Source organism: Nicotiana tabacum, chromosome 3, assembly GCF_000715075.1.
Source record: "Nicotiana tabacum cultivar K326 chromosome 3, ASM71507v2, whole genome shotgun sequence".
Lineage (NCBI taxonomy): Eukaryota > Viridiplantae > Streptophyta > Magnoliopsida > Solanales > Solanaceae > Nicotiana > Nicotiana tabacum.
In genome coordinates, this window is record NC_134082.1 from 213430067 (window position 1) to 213451029 (window position 20963).

The 20963-nt window shown below is 34.7% G+C and overlaps 1 protein-coding gene across 3 annotated transcripts; it reads right to left on the reverse strand.

Annotated features, from left to right (window-relative positions):
• Positions 1-17314, reverse strand: LOC107831990 (vacuolar protein sorting-associated protein 52 A-like). Of its 3 annotated transcripts, none has more exons than XM_016659791.2 (22): positions 17109-17314; positions 14746-14844; positions 14568-14637; positions 14387-14469; positions 14218-14275; positions 13973-14068; positions 12803-12904; positions 12446-12529; positions 10769-10849; positions 9942-10085; positions 9082-9173; positions 8117-8198; positions 7494-7676; positions 6207-6322; positions 6007-6065; positions 5545-5645; positions 2781-2831; positions 2007-2186; positions 1788-1922; positions 1260-1334; positions 568-625; positions 1-496 (listed from the first exon to the last, which is right to left on the reverse strand). In XM_016659791.2, exons 3-22 carry the CDS (start codon positions 14592-14594, stop codon positions 192-194), a joined length of 2112 nt encoding a protein of 703 aa, XP_016515277.1. In that variant the 5' UTR covers positions 14595-14637; positions 14746-14844; positions 17109-17314; the 3' UTR covers positions 1-191. The 3 variants fall into 3 exon arrangements, with proteins under 3 accessions (XP_016515277.1, XP_016515273.1, XP_075106674.1); XM_016659787.2 differs by having other exon boundaries at positions 5998-6065; XM_075250573.1 differs by having other exon boundaries at positions 14568-14633; positions 17109-17274.
• Positions 17315-20963: the final 3649 nt, after the last annotated feature.

Sequence of the window (20963 nt, forward strand, 5' to 3'; positions counted from 1 at the left end):
TCATAAGGATTACCTATATTTAGAAGATGTCATTGAAACACATAAGATCTTACAAAATGTCAGTTGAATAACAATGTAATGGTCAACTGAAACTCTTTACACGCAAATACAGAGATTCAAGAGACTAAACAGAACAAGAAAAAAAAGAAGCAAAAGAGACTGTAAAACGAACACGAAAATAGAATAATGTCCTAGAAAGTCCTTGAGTATTTTCTGATCTCATACACTATGGATGAAATTGAAACAAGATCTTTGTTCAATGTAGACCCACCATTTATCCTCTTTATACAATCTGAAAGCCTCGTATAATAAAGAAGAAGTTGAGTTAATGCAGCTCTTAGAATGTCCATTCCACACAGGAAATTGCTGAAAGAAGTAATGACATCATTGTGCATAAGTTCAATTGCGGCTTTCCATCTGCTTGCAAAGTCCTTTACAATCGGCTCGACTTCAGCAATAGTTATAGGCCTTTCAGTGCCAATACTTGGATCCTCAGCTGCAATAAATAATATTCAGGGCATCTGAGAATGTTGGAGATAAATTGATATGCATATAGTTAACACTTACACCCTCTCGTCTTTACAAACTTGATAAGATCGCTAAAATGTTCCAATAGCAATTCTTCCTGCAATAAAATCAAACAAAAGAACAAACCCTTCAACTTTAGTTTATGATTGTAAAATGCTCGAATATCGATTGTAGAATCAGGTAAAACAGGCTTGACATGAAAATTGTTCAAGAAATCTCCTACATATTAGAAGGGTTGATTAGAAATCCTACTTATGCCATCCACAATAAGGAAACTCATCTAGGAAAAGGTATCCACTATTTGTGATTGCAATCAAGACCAAATATTTTCTCGGTAAATCAAGTATCCAACAACAAATATAGATGAACTGTGTTACTGGTTCAATCTATTTCAAAGCTGATGTTTTTTTTTTTTGAGATGGGAAAAAAAAACATCAGCTTTGAAATAGATTGAAACAGTAAAACTGATGTTTTCTGGAAGGACATAATGGATTTTATTTTCAACAGATCACTAAGTCTACTTTAGCACCTAACTGATAGTCAAAGCAATAATAGAAGTCAGGTTCATTTTTGTCAGAGAAATATACTGCGCCTCAGTCCCAAACAAAATTGGGGTCGGCGATATGAATCCTCACTTCTTTCTTTAAGCTCAACTGATATCATCATCAGAGAAATATAACTACAACCAATTCAAACATTCTTGGATTGCAAGAATTGATGTGTGTGCTCACCACGAATATGGATGTGTTATTCTTTAGAAGCTCTTCAAAGTGCTGCTGGATCTTCCCCCCATCTGGACCAGCTTCCTGAAAGCAAATGAAGATTGCTTGGTCTTTTAAGTCTTTAGCAGTAAATAATAGTATAAAATTTATAAATTAGACTTCCAAATTATGTAAAATCTGCTAACAATGGTATCAAATGTTCAGATAGCAATTAGTCAATACTGTAACAGTTACAATTTGATGGTTTGCAAAATTTCAGACTAAAGGAATTAGTGCCAGTGACATGCCACTATCCAGATTTGCAATGTAATAAGAACAGGAATCATGACTTTGATATCTCTTTTCATTTGACAGACAAGGAGGCCAGGGAAATGGTCTGATAGACCCCCAATTTCCTTACAATTCATCTTTCTTTTCATTGGAAATTTATCCAACTAATACATGAGCATTACCCATATAAATTCACGACAATGACTTGCACTTTTCATGACTCATTTCCTGTTGATCAAAGAAAAGGAAAATATAGTAACTTCTTACCTTCAGAACCGATATTGTCATGTCGTAGTTGTTTATAAGGAATACGGTTTGCTGCTTTTGTTTAGCGAACATTTGTGCTAGCTTGACAAGCGAGTCATCAACAGCCATTCTGAGTCTCTCCAGATTCAGTTCAAGCTACAAAAATTAGCAGCCAGCATGAAAGCCAGTTTGGTGCAAGTAAACCATGAGGTAAAAAAGTGGACCTTCATGTTCTCCAACCTGCCCATCTCCATATTCTACATTAAGGTGAATAAGGGAGGCAGTAAACTCAGCATAGCGCCTTATGACATAATGTGGGTGAACATCATCTTCCCAGAGAGTCCTGATATTGGCATTTCGCAGGCTGTTGAGGTGCAAGTCAAAGACCATCTTGAAACGTGGCCATAAAGCAATATTGACCTGCCCAGATTCATTAAGAAACAAGTGGAACGCAGTCCATTGTAAAGGCAAGATAACTAGGAGAAAACATTTTATCTTTAATTTTCTTTTGGTCCCAACATCATGTTAAACTTTCTAAAAGACCTTAAGGAGTTGTGGCACATTTATATTCACCTTTTTAACCTTTCTAGAATTATGAATCCTAATTTCTTCTTCCTCGTTTTAAAATGGTCCACCTGACCATATTCTATCAGTAAGCTGTTTAATTTTCTCGTTTTACTGATGCTATGTAAGTCCTGCCAAACACCATGTGTCCCAAGATGAAACTTTATACCCCAAATTCATAATATTATATACTTTCAGCACATGAAATCCTGCATGTCCCAGCTATGCTTGTGCAATTATTCTTTTTCCACATCACAGTAATAACAAATGGGAAACAACAACAAGGACAAACATCACCGTAATAGAAGGCAACAGGTGAAAAATAAGTATCTGATGAAATTAACAACTGCCAAATCCTTTAAGTTCGTTTAGACACAAGTATCCCACATGCATGTGTAATTGCCATTGATGCTGGTGACTTAGGTGGTAAAGTGAATAGATGATACATACCTTGTCTAAGTATGAATCCAGGCATGGAATTCGGCGTCTGGACATTACAAGCTGGAAAATAAAAGCAGTCCTTCGATAAGAAAAGATTCCAGCAATAACTAAGAGCCAAAAAGGACACACATTTGCTGTCAAGTTCATAAACACGATTTGGCATGCTATAGGACCATCATACACGTGCATTAAGCACATGATTCCTCAATGAATTTTCTAATGAGACAAATATTTCTATAAGCTTTAAATAAAAGGAAAAATGTAAAAAAGAATATCTGACATATTTCATTTGCTTTTTATCAAAAAGAAAAAAAGAAAAAGAAAAATGTAATTGAAGAGGACTGAGGTAAAATTGGTGCTTATTGCTAAAGTGTGAAAGAACGGTCATCAAAAGGTCCAATGTATAGCCCATCACGAATTATATTTGAAATTCCCAATCAGTGTTGTCAAAGGCGAAAAACTCTAAAAAGCACTCTAGGTCCATTGGGGCTTTAAGCGCAAAGCGCAATTTAAGTGTGGGCTTTAGTTATTAGAAAGGTTAATTGTTTACTTACCCTTTTTAGCTGGGTGAAGTTAACCCCTGTAATTAGCATTGATCACCTTTTGGACTTTGTTAGCTCCTTAGTTATAGTTTAGCACATCTTAAAGGGGCTTACAAACTCTTATTTTTCTGTATTTTTGTCTTCTGATTTTGTAACTATTGCATCTACTTGATGCCTTTCTAATGAAATACCTTACTTCATCAAAAGTGTGGGCTTTAGTTATAAAAGGCACAATGCAAGAAAAAAATAAAAATATATATGTAATTCAAGAGAAATGTAACAAACTCATTCATATTGTTTTTCTTAACAACTAATACACTTATTTGCTGATTATATTTGTAGTCTAGTATTGCTCCATTTAAGATAGAACGCATGGGCAATAAGGGGCACGTCTTGGTGCCTTGCCTACACTGAAGCGCGGCTTAAGTGAGGTGAAGCGCCCTCCCTGAGTTTTTCTGAGCTTCAAGGCTTAAGCGCGCCTTAAATGAGCCTTTGGCGACACTGTTCCCAATTAAAGATTTTGGGAGAATTCACATTGTACGATTCAGAAAGTAGATATCTCTGCTTCCACAGTCCATTTAAACGTAGAATTTCCAGAAAGAGGAATATACAATACACGCTTAGAATGATTCCTACTAAGCAAATGCATTAAAAACACAAAAGCAGGATTTCTGCTATCATCAAATGCATTTAAAAACGTAGGAAAGGAAGTTTAAAAAGTAAGGGCCTCTATATAATGGATTATTTCACCGCATGCAATTAGTTTCTCTGATAAATCAATTTCATCAGTAACAGTCATTGTTTGGTTATCATATGAGAAAACCAATTGTCGAACTTAAGCCCACATATTTCCGTGATAAGCTTTTAAATGATTATTCAATAATGTTAATTTGTTTTTAGTAAGGATAACTTTACAGTGAAAAGCCAGGAGGTGTTAGATTCTGGTGCCAATTATTGAAGATAGACAGACAACAACAACAACAACTCAGTAAAATCCCACGGGTGAGGGGTCCGGGGAGGTAGTATGTACGCAGACCTTACCCCTACTCCGATGGAGTAGAGAGGCTGTTTCCGGTTCGGCTCAAGAAAACGAACAAGACAAACAAGACCAAAAGAGACAATATATCAGTACCGTCAACAGAAACCATAGAAATAATAACAGCATCATAAGAACCAGAAAATAGATGAAACACTAATAATAACCAGTAAATAAGGCCCGGTGCTATGAAAAACGGACGAATAGTGTGAACACAACATTAACCCCTAGCAGTCTAAGTCAAACCCTATCAGACTAGCATCACACCCGATATAAAAAGAAAAATGTTCAACTACCTCCTAACCCACAACCCTAATGCTCGACCTCCACATCTTCCTATCAAGGGTCATGTTCTCCGAAATCTGAAGCTGCGTCATGTCCTGCCTCCAATACTTCTTAGGTCGCCTTCTACCTCTTCTCGTACCCGCCAAAGCCAACCGCTCACACCTTCTTACCAGGGCAACAAGGCTTCTCCCCAGCACATGCCCAAACCATCTGAGCCTCGCTTCCCCCATCTTGTCATCTATAGGAGCCACGCCCACCTTCTCCCGAATATCTTCATTCTTAATCTTATCCATCCTAGTGTGCCCGCACATCCACCTCAACATCCTCATTTCTGCTACTCTCATCTTCTGTATATGTGAATTCTTAACCACCCAACACTCTACCCCATACAACATGGCCGGTCTAACCACCGCTTATAAAACTTACCTTTGAGTATTGATGGCACTTTCTTGTCAAACAAGAATCCAGATGTTAACCTCCATTTCATCCATCCCACCCCTATACAGTGTGTGACGTCCTCGCCGATCTCCCCATCCTCCTAAATAACCGACCCAAGGTACTTGAAACTGCCTCTTTTGGGATGACCTGTGATCCAAGCCTCACGTCCATGCCCACTTCCCTCAACTCAGCACTGGACTTGCACTCCATGTATTCTGTCTTGAAAATAGACAGACAACTGGTGATTTAAGCTTGAGTACATTGCACTCCAATTGGCTACACACAATGACAGAACAGTTGTTTGTTTGTCTTCCAAAGGACATCAAAGCACAATGATCAAGAGAATCTTGGAACTTCACCAGACACAAATTCCCCTTTAGATGATTTCAATTCCTCTGATGCATTATAGGATTTTAATACTAGCTGCATTTATTCTGAAAAGTAATACCAGAATAGAAGCTTAGGAATATACCTGGTGGTGGTATATGATGCGAATCATGAGCAGTAAGCCAATTGCATCAAAACTATTGGGAAGGATTGTACCGAAATGCTCATCAATTACTGAAAATGGGCCTGATATCATACAAATGTTTATCATTAATCTCGTTGAAAATCCAAGAATTTGCATTATTCCTATCAAGTTAGCAAGTGCAGATTTCAGCATGTACTGAAGGTCTTTGAGAATTATTATAATACAGACTGAGAGAGGGAGATCTCAACTTAATGTAACAGATTAAAGGTAACATGAGATATAATTGATAATCCGAAGAACTGCATATACAGTTTCTTCTAAACAGGCTGATCTGGAGTTGAGAAGATGTTTTTGAAATCTGAGTTTTATTTTACAGATAATACTCTAAGAAGCACAACTGATATTATCTGCAGCAAGGTGCATGACAAGGAAATGTTTACTCTAACTCACTACCTCCCGTACCAGCAAATATATCATAAAACATGGTCTGCTCTCCAAAGAAATCATCACAGAAAAGGTACCTAATCAAATGAAACAAAGGAAGCAAGTTAAATATATTTAAAAGGAATGCTACCACTCTTTTATCAGTAGGAAAGGTATACTGTTTCAAAGTGAGTTACAAATCAGAAGCTTGGAATTCAAATAGAGAATATCAAGAGTACTCCGAAGAAGCAGTATCCATGAGCAGCTTGTGCAAACTCCTGAAAAGGACCTCATACGGATATTTTTTTGAGCTGGCTTCAGCGATATGTGGAATTAATGGAGGCTCTTCAATCTCCTGAAGTGGAAAGTATATACCGTAAATACTTCATCTAATCATCATGAACAATAATACAACACTTTCTTATCTCCTACCAATGGGGTGGACTGGACCAAATCAAGAGTTAATAGAAAACTGAATATGTACATAGGTGATTATTACAATAGATAATTCTACCACTTTTACTTGCAGTTGTCTTTTTAGTGCTAGCTGAACATAAGTAGCAGCCTTTGTGCAACACCCAAAAAGCCTTGGTATAATGGGATTATTTGGATTGTTCACAACCTCTAGCAGATGGCTTCAATTTGATACTAAAAGAACTTATTTCACCAAATAGTGCTGATTTTTTCCTTTTTTAGAATGGCTCCATGGCTAATCTATTGAAATCCGGTAGCTCAGGCTTTGTAACTTTTGATTATAGTGTGGTACTGAAGGATACTTTATTTGTTTCCACATATCACCAGGTGTTTATGGAAGTATAGAGCAAGTTTTTCTAGTAATATGTTGCATATATTCAATCGCCGTGAAACTTGGACCAATAGATTCAAAATGGATCAGAGATGCAGGTGTTGGGTGATCTTAATCTAAACAGGTTTTACCCAGGCAAAACTTTGTATAGAATAATGAACCTAGATGCAACTCATATGGTTCTTGGAGCTTAATTTTCCCTGGTATTCATAGAACATTTCAAAGAGAACTTCCTCCCTAACAAGAAAAACTAATACTTAAAATATGATTTTTTTTATAAGCAAAATAAATAAATAACTAAAAGATGACATTCTACAGAAAAAGCCCAAGAACCAAAGCAGCATAGAATATATGATTTTCAGCAGTCATTAGATAGGTTCCTTCACTTACACGAGCTTCACATTATCTCCATTACGTATTCGCTATATAAAAGGAGCTAAGACCATACGGGTCTGAAGCTAACATTGATGAATTAGTCAGTAGACATATATATTCACTCCACTATCAGCCAGTCCATCCTCTAAACGCACTAAATCAAAGTTATCTTCAAACTAAAAAATAATTCTATCAGAGTGAAATTTGCAGATACCTTTATAACTGAACAAGCTAAAGCACACTAACATTCAATAATGCACAAGATTCACAATCCCAGCACTCCGCAGAATTCTAAAGTGACAATTTTTTGGTCACAAGATCAAGGCTCTAAGAAAGAAGATAAGACCTTGAGAATGTTTATCCTTTCTCCAAGAGCAAAAACTGCAGACCTGTTCTTCAATGGTTCTCTTCCTCTCAAGAAAAGACCTGTGCTTCTGGTCTCAACACCTATCAGATCATTAGATGTTGCTATATCCAACTGAAGCTTTTCTAAAGCTTGAATATAAGCGCGGAACTGTGCACTCAGAACCTGTGATACAAATTTTTGCTTTAGTATTCATGAAAGAGCATATTATGTCTCTTATCACTTGTACATGTGATAACTGTGATTGATAACATTCTCTAGAGCTTAGAGGATGAAAAGGAAGCTCAGGTTTTAAATATAACAATATATTAGGGCAACTCTCGAGAGACATCAGGTGTTGTACCCTCTTCCTTACACCATGGAGAAACAATTACAACTCATGAACAAACATTTAATGCCTTCAAGGATGGGCGCCAAAGGAATAGTCAATTTAAGCACTCATGGACCTTAAGGATATTAAATCTCTTTCTGAACTTGCAAGTCAAGAGCTACCACATTGATCTCACGAGTTAGACATCTAGGAAATCAAAAGCATTAACTTTTGATTCATCAATCAACTAAGCTGGCAAAATTATCCAAAGTGAATTAATAATGTAAGACTTAACCTTGTTCATTGTGTCAGTGTATGCAGCTCGAACCTCAAGATACACCTCCTTGCCATGCTCCTTAAGAAAGGAAAGGATATACCTGTGAAAGTAATTGCAAAGATAACTTTTAAATCCAGGAAATTCAAAGGTGAAAAGGAAATTGGAAAGAAGCTTTGAGGCTGATGATAATCAAAATTTTAAGTTAGGGACCTCTTAAGAAGAACTCATCCTGCTTGAAATCATTTAGGTGGCACACAATAGCAATAAAAGGTATTACCCCCAAAACTCCAAGATAGCCATAAGCTTGGCTTTCGTTTGTACATAGTTTTTAGATTTTTTCTAAGTTTTTGAAGAACCTGCCTTGTCTTTAAAAAAGAAGAACCTCTTTGTTTTAATGTTATCATTCTCAAAAAAGAAGAACCTCTTTGTTTAAATTTTTTCCCAAACAGCTTTTTCAAGTTCTTCCAAATAAATTTTCTGTGAAGAATAACAATGAAGCATCTTCCCTTAAAGAATTCTTCTTCCACGCACAAAACATTTACAGATTTTCAGCACTCACAAAACCGCAACTCTTCAACCATGTCTTCTTCTTGCACATACTTTTTCTACAATTTCTTTTCCAAAAAGACAGCAAGAAAAAAAACGAAAGAAGTTTCTCAAGTGCCAAAATTTCGATGTCATTGTTAGGTGAAAGTATATTTGTTTGGAGATTCTCTAATGTCCTGACAGCTGACAAGGAAATAGTAGCTAAACAAAACAGAACTGCAGTTAGGAACACGAAAGACCAAGCGAAAAAATGTTGCTATCTATGTTATGTTTAACACAAAAATTTATATCGAGGGTTCTTCTCGGATGCAGTCATTCAAGTGAATTGTAGAGAAGCAAATGTGTGTGAACAAACAAATTAGCTAGTTTTCAGTAGCCAGGAAGAGAGTAATGAGCAATACAGTATATGATAGAAACTAGAAGAAGACGCAACTCACTTATATTTTAGAAGGACACTCTGCTGAAGGATCTGAATATTAGTTTTGGGTTTCCTTAAAGAGTATAGCTTCTGAACCATGAAATCAAACACCTAGAAGAGGAACGAGAAAGTGGATTAGATGAGACATGACTGAAATGTAACAGAGGTGTAACAGTTAGGAAAAGTGGAGAAACGTGCTTGAGAGACTAAGCCAGACAAGGAGGTTCACATAAACAGAAGGCAGCAACGAAAATTACACGCAGCTAAGGCTGATACAAAATTCAGAACATGATGGAAAAATGTATCAAATCTTGATACAAGTAAGAGTCTGTAGAATTAAACTGGGGGTTACTCATTCAACAGTGAAAGGCAGTGTTAATTTCAACACCAACACAAGCCATCCCAACCACCCAATGAAAGGCAATGTTAAAGCAGTCATATATTTCTAGTAGCAGTGGACACAGCCTGGATATGTAGGTTGGAACAGATGCTAGGTTTGCATCCCAATTTTATTGTTTCATCCCAAATTGTACTGTTTCTAACACGACTGAACATAGCCTGCTTATTGATGTGCTAGGTAGGCATCCCAATTCATCTGTCTCATCCCTACTTAAATAACATTGTTGAATTTAGGAACATTGTCGAATAACAGGAATCACTATTGCATCCCAAACCATCTCAAAATCCACTTGAGATGATTTCCACAGACAAAAGTCAGGATAATGAAATATCAAGAGTGTTCGAGCACTGCATTGAGCAATACCACAGACATTCATGTGTTGGTTAAGCTATCCACAAGGTTTGTGTTTGAACCCAAATGCTCCAATCAAATGGTAAAGTCAAACCTAAACATGCTTAGACTATTCGGCATATACATACCTTGGAGACCGCTTTCTGCCTAAGTCTTTGTAGTTCAGGCCGAACATCTTTCAGAGCCTTTGATGTTTTAACCATGAGATCTGCATCTGAATACTTCAGCTTTTTACTCAAAATCTCAAGGGTCCTCATGTATTCCTCATTAACCTATAAACATCAGTGTTGCATGGCAGGTTAGAAGTCGTGAGTGAACAAGGCATTTAAATATGAAATATTTGAAAGTTAAACATCTGACAGACTGATGTCTACATGCTATCCAATAGGGAAAGGTCAATGCTTGGTAAGAGAAAGAAAAAAGAGATAATGCATAATAAGTGCCCTGGTTCAGAAGAGAAGAGCTGGTGAATAACTAGAAGAAACTTTCCAAATAAAGCCCCATTATCAAATATAGTACCAGCAGAGCCAAGACCAAAAATGAAATGAGGGGGAAAAATAGCAAAAGAAGGGAGAAGGAGAAAGCCTGTCCAGTGTTAACAGTCAACTACCAAAAAAGGAGAGTGTTTTATTGTGAGATTCGTATGCCAGGAGGGAGAAATGATGAAAAGAAGGGAGAAGCAAAGTCCAGTATTAACAGTCTACAACAGAGAAGAAGAGTTTTCTATTGTAACTCGATAAATTCATTAGCTATAAACCATTTTTTTATAAGGAAAATTGTATTAATCAAAAGGGAGAGAACTCACGTATACAGGAAATATACCAAAAAGTAGAGAATTTACATCAGAACATGATTCTACACAGTCTGTTGCACCAACATGTCACATCATTGACTCAATACTGGATACAATGTCAGAATAAATACTATGACGAACAAATTAAAGAACCAAAAGTACCTCTCCATCAACAATTATGTCTATCATCCTTGGAGGAACAATAATATCCTCGACAAACTTTGCCAGCTTTGACTCTGCCACCTACAAAATAACATAACCATTTAGCAAGTACACTACAAACATCAGAAAGTATCAAACACTAGGACTCAAATATGGTTGTCATATCAAGTATACTGGACACCACAGCATGACTAATTTACTAGCATCCATCTAATAAGTCTAAGAAGAGGTATATCATGAAGAAACATAAGGAAGAAGTGAAGTTTCTGAGAGATTGAATTGAGATACTTTTTTGATAAGTAACTTTAAAACATTTTATTGGAACTACCAATTGCGCTACGGCTGTGCTGAAGAAGCTTTACAAACAGTGCAAGGCACTGATCAGATCAATGATATCATCCATGTCTTTTACAAAAGAATGTCTGCACCAAAAATCTAACAAAAGGATGGTTCTATTCTTAATGCTGAAATTCGCAGTAAATTATTGTCAACATATCTGTGAACAACTAATTTTAGAGTCTTTCAGAAGTTCATGCAATAAAATAGACACCAGTAAAATAGGCAATGATATTCAACAAAATAAACGGAGGACACATGCGATGATCCAAACACTAACAGTAACAACGCCTACGAAGACGACAACAGCAACAGCAAGAATTTATGCTTTCATCTATTCATTGTCCTTAAACTAGGCACCTCCATGTGGTAACGATCATTGCCAAAAAGTACTAGAAGATATGAGAATTCTATTGATCTATATAAGGATGATCAACCAAGAGGTTTTTCTGTTTCCTTGGGGGTGTTGATGCCTTTTGAGAAAATATATATAGACAGAAATGAAAAAAAAATTAGACAGACATTGCCATCCCTAACAGCTAAAAGGACATTAAAACCAACGACTAACTTAGGATGATTTCTTTACTCTGGCATTACTACTATAGCACGTAAATATTGTAGCTTTTATACACTGAAACACAACATTTGGTCATTAAATCTTTCAGGCAAATCGATATGATTATCCTGAAAAATCCAGTTTACTCTGCAAGCAGAATAAGGAGAAACAAAAGTGCAACTACTCATGCAACTTGCAAAACAGCATGTCTATTGTTAGGACAGTTTGGTAAAGGCCAACATACAAGATGCATACAGTAAGTAGCGAAACCTACAAAGAAATGTGATTCTCCATAAAGAGTATTCAATCATCCACACCTGTTGGAATATTACATATGCTCCAGAAATGTATCAAAATAAAAATATTCCTCTGATTTCTACATAGGAGATTTCAGCTCCTTCAAGTACGTTTCTGTTCCTCTTTTTCCATGTCGTCTATGTTAGTAAAAGAGCACAACCATCCATGACCCATTACTCATGAGGTCTTTTACAGAAAGTAATGTAAAAAGTAAAGCAAGATAAACGAAATGGTCAAATACCACACGTTCAGACGAGATAATAACTTCTTCACACATAAAACATAGTTAGTACACACTTTATTCATTTATACTGATAATTTCTTCACGTATGAACATTAAGATACATTTCAATAGTCGTCAGTATGAACATTGCTTCTGAATCAGAAGATAGCATTATCTACAGATGTAACTTACATTTAACCAAATAAAGGAAGCTCAAACCTAGACTGTAAACAGTAAAAGAAGGTCCATCCTTTAACAATAATACCTTGCGATTCTTCAGCCTCAGTCCCATATCCATAGACTTCTCTTGGAGAATTTTGATATCTGAACTTATAGAACCTATCTCTCCCTGGCAGATAAAACAGTGAATATCAAGTTTAATGACAAAAGATATAGGCAACTAGACCTTTAAGATGCTATGTCGTTTTCCTTTAATTTCTTCCATTTTCTTCTTTGTTTGGTGAGTGAAGTCAGAGACAAAGAAATCATGTTAGAGATTTTGCCTCAAAATTAAACCGAAGTCATCCCAGCATGTGAACATGAATGATATTATAGAAAATATTACTAAAGGTGACACTGGCAAAAACTGTCACCCACTTTAACATGATATTGACGGAAGTACCTGAAATCCACTGAGAAGAGTCTCCATTTGGGTAAGAATCATGTCGCAATCACGAATTTGATCATGAAGTGAGACTAGATTATCACTTTCCTTTATGTAATCCTATTAATTTCACGAAAGAGCACATATCATAATAATGTCATCATAACCAAGTTTACAAGGCACTTAAAGAAAACTAGCACATAAGTATGAAATAATCGATCATCATTATAACCCAAGTTCATTAGGCTTCACATGATTTTGTGTTGTGACAACTAGATTTATTGCATCGGTTTCTGAAAGAAATATAACTTTTGACTAAGGATATACAGAAAACTCTAAACTGTAGTGCACGGATATTAAGGAGGAATCGTTATGATTGGAAAATAAGCAGTCTATTGAATCAGCTTAGTAATTGCAAAGAAAAGGAATGGTTGAGAGACAGAAATAGTTCTCTGTTTTGGTTACACGATAGAAGAGGCATATGCTCTGTGAAATCAGGGCACAGAACAAAGTACCACCTAGAGTTGTATGCTTTGAATGGATTGCAGTGAAATGATGCATGCCTAACACAAGAAAATTTATTAAAAAGATGTTTTGTGCTATGCAATAGATGCTTTTCCCGTCAAAGTAACAGGAAAGTGGCTGCCATTTATTTCTACATTGTCCACTGGCATGGGAGATATGCAGCATGTTTCTGATCTATTCAACATCCTTGGCCAACTCATGGTAATGTGAAGGAGGTGCTATGCTGTTGGAGAGTGTGCAGAAGAGTAAAAGAAAGCTTTGGTATTCAATTCCTTTCTGATTTATTTGAGTGATGTGAAAAGAAAGAAATAGGAGATGCTTCAAGTCAAACAGAGTAAAGTTGCGACATCTCAGTTCAGATCCAGCTGCAGATACTTTTCGTCTTTGGGCTGTGTACCGTAAATAACCAGAGAAGTAACTAGATTTATTGATTCACTACACAGTTAAACAAGGAAGCCTTTGTATTTGTAAATACTGTTGTTATTAGCACTCACTGGGTACTAAGTTGAACGAAAATATCTTACCTTTCTTTCAAAAATTAGAAAATAAATAAAGATTCATAAAGTAAAATGCATGATATACCTAAATATCAAAGCTGGAACAACTCGAAATCCCAAGTTACCAATACAGACAGAACAATGCTAATGTATTAGTACAGCAAACCTGGATAGAATCCAATTCAACTTGCCGCAAATTGTTTTCAACGCCTTTAGTGTATTCCCGCAACGTTGTACCTTTAGAAAGTATGTTTGCGACAACCTTTGTATTGAAATAAGCCAAATTTAGACTCATCATTAGTGTCCCTCAAGGGGGATAAAACTCTACCAAATTGTAACAAATATCGATCTTTAATTGAAATATATTCAGCTGTTACTATGAGTGAAGTGAAATAAATACGGTATCCTTACATCATCAGTTTTACATTCCTGTAACTCTTCCTCAAGCCCCTCAAGGGATATATCAGCACTGCAAAGAAAGAAGAGTCCTAAATTTCTTCATATATAGAGGATCGAGAATGAAAAACAAACCAGCATTATAGCACAATTAGCAAAATGAGGCCAGGAAATGAAACCACACCTGGCAATTTCATCCTCAATATTCAAATCGCCAACGAAGGATCCCAAATCAAAGAAAGATTTCTGTCCATTATTCGCATTGGCCTAAATTCACAGATGTAAGGCAACACAAGGAAGGATATGAAAATGTGCACAAACTAAAACATGAAACTTTCTGGGAAATGAGAAAAACAAGTGTTTACCGATGTGTTGTCAGCCACCTCCGCCATAGCAACTTGAGCAAATCAACAACTTTTTACAGCGTAAAGCTATCTAAGAGTGAGCCAGATCAAGCATTTCTATATTATTACTTTTTTTAAATAAGGATCAAGCATTTCTATATTACGAATTGAACCACACAACAAGAAGATTCTCTAAAACCTGCTTTGTGATGCTGTCTTGGTAATAATCTAGGGATGGTCTTTAGAGTTCAACGACTATGTTCCGACTTCCTTATGACCAGAAAGGATACAAGCTTTACTGCATGCAGTACAAATATATTGAATGTTACACAGGCGACTTTGTCAACAACACCCTGGAATACAATTCATCAATTCAGGGTAATAATTAAAAAAATAATAATTATTATTATTATTATTATTGATCTGTCTTGTATACATACATTCAACTTATCCAAAATAAACTAAGCGTGTTAGAATGGATAGTTAAAATATTTTTTATTAAAAATTTATAGCAACTTGCATAATGAACTTTGCAGCAAGAAATTATTTGGTTATTTGGTGCTAGGTAACAAAAATATATTAGGTGTAAATCTCATGGGTTAAATATTTAAAAGAAGATAGCCAGCCACAAAGATATGTTGCTTCAAAAGTTACATCCTGAACACAACATTACAGAGTGTAACGAGCTAACAAAATCAACAATGGGGATGGTATCATTTACATCATCATTAGCCATGTCATACCAAAATCTAAGCAAAGATATACATATAAACATAATAAAGACAAAATTATCTTTGAAGTTCTCAAACTCCGAGTGTTGCTTTCTTTCCAAGTTGTCCACCAAACTACAGCTTGGTGTTCCAAATGGACAGAGACTAAAGTTGCATAAGTCATGGATAGGGATATATTTGCCATTTAGGTGATTCCAACTAATACTGCTATGTACAGAATCAGCAAAATCATTAATATCAAATAAGCATATGCAAACCAACTAAAATATCTAACAAATTCAGGATCCCATATCAAAATTAATAATTAAACATAGAGCACTAAGACCCTATTAATATTCATTTAAATACAAAAGGCATCATAACCACATCCTCATTGATAACTGATAGCTTGTTTGATCAAGCTTTTGGGAAGTCAAAAGCACTTCTCTTAAATAAAAATAAGAGCACCTTTTCGGAATTTGAGGTGTGTGGTGAAAAAGGGAAAAGTGCTTTTGAGCAGCAAAAGCAATTTTTCTGTTGCGGGGGTGAAGATACAAATAAGCTACATTAAGAAAATTACTATCTTTAAGTACATGCATTCCTCAAGATATATCTTTCTAGAAAGGACCTAAGAGGTTGCGTGGTTGGGAAACAAGTTATCCCAGAATTAACTATCCCGGGATTAGTTATCCTGGAATTGTTATGCCCGATAAAAATAACACTACAATCCCGGGATTAGTTATACCGCAATCTAATCCCAATCAAATGTGGGATAAACTATCAAATTTAATCCCGAGATTAATTATCCCTTATCTCTCGTACCAAACGAGCCCTAAGGCTCATAATTAGTAAGTAATTGATTTAGGCCAATAAACCCCAGACTCTTGCTCTGGAATGGCATGATCATGGAGGAATTGTACAATGCATTAAGACAGTACTTGTAGTTGCCAAAAATAACATGTGCTACACTCACTGCCCTGAACTACATGTTTCCATCACGAAACTCGAAGCCCGTCTCTGACTCCCTATACGGTCCATCTCTGGATGACCAACTCCTGGAACAAGCGACCTAATAGGAACATCACAAACCATCGAACTCCACGATCACACAACTGTTTCCAGACGAGGCATGAACGACCTTCTGCGACATGGGACACAATCTCCACGTGTCCAACCCACGATAACACCCATTTAACCCCACTGATCGAGTCATGGGGATAAGGTTGAGTGTCCTGCCGACTCCTCAATTAGCAACCCACTTCTCCTCAATTGAGACTCCAATTGGATTTGGAGTCCAAGAGACCAAGGTCCTATAAGTAGGATGGCTCTCGAACGAAGGAGGGACTTTCAGTTACGAACTATCCACTCTCACAAGACAATCAGACTTTATCATTATACTTTTATATTTCCTGACATTCTCTTTATACTTAAGCTTTCTAGAATTAATTTGATCCTAAGCTATTCAAAGGAAGCCTTGTACAATCATGGATATGGAGTTCTAAGAAAATCATACACTAGCTCTCTCTCTCTCTCTTGTTTACTTGTCTTTATTGTTTGTCATTTCAATCTTCCCTCCACAGTATCCTTTTGAAAGTCGGACAATTCAAAGAACCACCTTTATCCAAGCAACGCTAATCCCTAACATTATAAAACAATCCCGTTTAACATAAAAATAGTAAGAATAGAAAACAGAAGTCTTGTTTCTGATAATGTAGAACAGATGCATTTCAAAGCAAACAAATCATAATAAATCCACAGTATACAACAACTTCAAAACTATAAGATCCTATTGTAGAGATCAGTACGCTACACGTAAATCATCCAAAAAATAAATGTAGAAGAAGAGACCTACCTGATAGTGATGAAGAGCCAAAAAGAGATCTAAAATTTTGGAATTGGGATTTAAGACTATCTCTTCAGCTTTGAGCTTAAATTTCTCCTCTAATCTCTCATATTTCTGAATAAGGAAAAAGGTTGTGATTTAGGCCAAAAAAGAGAGAGAGAAATAATTTGGAGGGAGTTGCAGAAAAAGAAAATCTAATTATTTAATATCTTAACAGCTTGTTCCGATGTTTCTTGCATATTGTATTTTATGATATTTTTACTTTTAAATACAACATTTGTTTTTGATTGATACTTAAATTTTATTGTATCGTAGTGTTAAATCCGTCGTTACGTAACAACGAAAAATATCACTTTATGTAACGACCGATTTGGTATGGTCGCGTCGTTACCTTGTATTTTTATCTTATTTTGTCCTTTATTATCATTAAATAATACTTTATCCTACCTTTTTATATAATAATTTTACTCTGTACCATAATTTTTCTTTGTAATACTGCAAGTTTATTTTTTAAATTGTCGGTACATGACATCATGAAATAACAACAAAAGATACAATTTATCCAACAAAATATTGTATTCATCAAACGATACGGTACAATATAATATAATACAATACAATACAATACATTATGAAACGACATGTAACAACCATCTAAACAAGCTGTAAATTACTCAATGTATAATGGTAGCTACTTTTAAGTATGTTATTTAAAATATATCCATAATTTACAATATATTTAAAGATTAGTCAATTTATCCAAATTTCATGACTAATATCTTGAATTTTTATATTCTAATTTTTTTGAACTGTTAATTTAAAAATCAAGACTAAATGTCTTGAATTTCTGAACTGTTAATTTAAAATGCAGGACATAAAATTCGAATTTTTTGAGAGGTTCAAACTTCACGATATCGTGTTCTAAAATTTGAACAAATTGACTAATTTATAGATACATTGTAAACTATGGATATATTTTAAATAGCACACTTGAAAATGACATTCATTTTCACTCGTGTAATATGACTCGGCTGCATATGATACCCAATTTGCTGCATTGTCACCCCCTTATATAATGAAAATCGAAGACAAGTATAACGGTGTTATCCATATTTTCATAATTAAATATTTAAACTACTTATATAATGACAAATAAAATCTTACATAAAAGAACTTTCATTTAATTAACTTTATTTATTATTTGGAGCAATATAATAAAAATAAGGGTTTTTATAAATTATATATCATATTCTTAAACAATACAAGTAGCTTATATGTTTCAAAATGCAAGAAAACTGCTAATAGTTGATATCTTCTATCTATCTATATAGAATAAGAGAAGCAAATCAATGTGATGATGTCAAGTGTAACAACAAATATTTAACAAGTGTCAAATTTTAGGACAAACCTCCAACAAATTTGAATATTCAAAAATTAATTTTTAAAAATTAAAAAAATTAAAAAAAAAATCAGAAAGAAGTTAACTACCTAAAATTAACACTCAAACGTGGGTGAGGGTTAGTTTAGCTTAGTTAATTTCTTTGTTTTTTAAAAAAAATATTTTCGTTTTTCTTTTTAAAAATAAATTTACTCATTAAAATTCATACAATATTATTGAGAACAATAGAATAAAATTAAAAATAAAAAAAATATCTATCTATCTATATAGAATAAGAGAAGCAAATCAATGTGATGATGTCAAGTGTAACAACAAATATTTAACAAGCGTCAAATTTTAGGACAAACCTCCAACAAATTTGAATATTCAAAAAATATTTTTTTAAAATTAAAAAAATTAAAAAAAAAAAAATCAGAAAGAAGTTAACTACCTAAAATTAACACTCAAACGTGGGTGAGGGTTAGTTTAGCTTAGTTAATTTTTTTGTTTTTTAAAAAAAAAATATTCGTTTTTCTTTTTTTAAATAAAAAGTTTATTTATTCATTAAAATTCATACAATATTATTGAGAACAATATAATAAAATTTAAAATAAAAGAATATATTTTAAGAGTAATAAAATATGTATCTTCTATTATATTACAAAAAGAAAGTAGCAGAATATTACAAAAAGAAAGTAGCAGACAAAAATACTAAACGAACTAATCTATATAGAATAAGAGAAGCAAATCAATGTGATGATGTCAAGTGTAACAACAAATATTTAACAAGTGTCAAATTTTCAGACAAACTGTCACACCTCCTTTTTCTGCCCCCGCGAGGGTACAATGAGTTTTTTCCAATTAAAGGATAATCGAAATGGAATTTATTTATTTATTTCAGAGTCGCCACTTGGAAGATTTAGGGTGTCCCAAGTCATTCTTTTAATCCCGAATCGAGGAAAAGAATGACTCCATATTACAGTCTGCGTACCAGAAATCCGGATAAGGAATTCTGTTAACCCGGGAGAAGGTGTTAGGCATTCCCGAATTCCGTGGTTCTAGCACGGTCGCTCAACTGTTATATTCAGCTTGATTATCTGATTTTATACAAATATGAACTTATGTGCAAATTTTATCTTTTTACCGCTTTCATAATTATTATTATTATTTTTTACAAGAGAATTGCAACGTTGTGAAAATGTATCTCGAACCGCGTTACAATCAATGTACCCGTGGTCGTCGACACACTTTGACTCCGTTGAGATTTGGATTTGGGTCACATCAATGTGCACCCGAGTTTAAGAAAATTAAATTATTAAAGGCGCGCCTAAAGCGACTAGTGTATCATCTACTTTGGGTAGGGCCGTGGAATTTTACTAAACGGTCCATCCTGAAGTCTAAGCAATTTTAAAGCAAATATTTACTGAGGGCCCCGCAATTTTGTATTTTTATTTGGCGAGGCTCATCTCATTCTTATTTTTTAAGGATAAACCTACACTGACTACATTTCTTCTATTAAGTTTGTCTCTAAAAATAAAAGAAAATTTCTCAATTAATTACATGCTGAAAAACATAGCTTATTAGTTATTAGTTTACGGCTAATGTGAATGGAAAATTGAGATCGAGTTTGTACAAAGAAAAACTGATTTCATTCTATATTCTATTATTCAATAATACTAAATCATGAGATTGACACACCATAATATCAAAATAAATTAACTAGTATTTGATTAATTTAAACTAACATTATTAGATGAAGAAGTTATACATATGCAACCCCATTACTCATTAATTAATCGACTACATTTTTATACAAAGAAAGGAAAATTATATTCAAACACAAATCTAAACAGGAGGGATTCAACAGGAACAAAGCCTGATTAATATTTCATTTCGCTTCAAGCCGAGAGTGTACAAATGTGTACCTGGAATTCGAATTACAAATAGAGAAAAGAGGTCAGGAGCAACAATGTACAGCAGTAGCACATCAACAGAATCCCACAGCAAATAACAGCAACAAAAACCAGCAATAACCAGTGTAACAATGGTCAGAACCAAACTGAAAAACCCCGGAAAGCATGACTGAAAATTCAGTAGCACTAAACGCAAACCACAGAAGCAGTAACAAAGTTCTGATTTCAGTAGTAAAAAAAAGGACCTCACTTTCAATTTTTAGCTCTCAAAGACTGACTTTTAATTATGAAAAATTAGCCTATTTCTCACTTTGAAGTTCTGAAAAAAAATTCTTCTCTAAATTTTCCACCTTTTTCTTTCAGTCCCAAATCCTCCTATTTATAGGCTAGAACTAAACATTATTTATTCAAATTTTCACTTTCAGCCTGTATATTCCCTCCCATGTGCATCTATACACTTTTATCATTAATCCCATGCTTATTTTCTGATTTTCCACCCTTAAAGATACCAGACAAGGTGTATTCTGCACTACTAATTCCCTTTTCATTAAATAATTCATTAATTATACACTG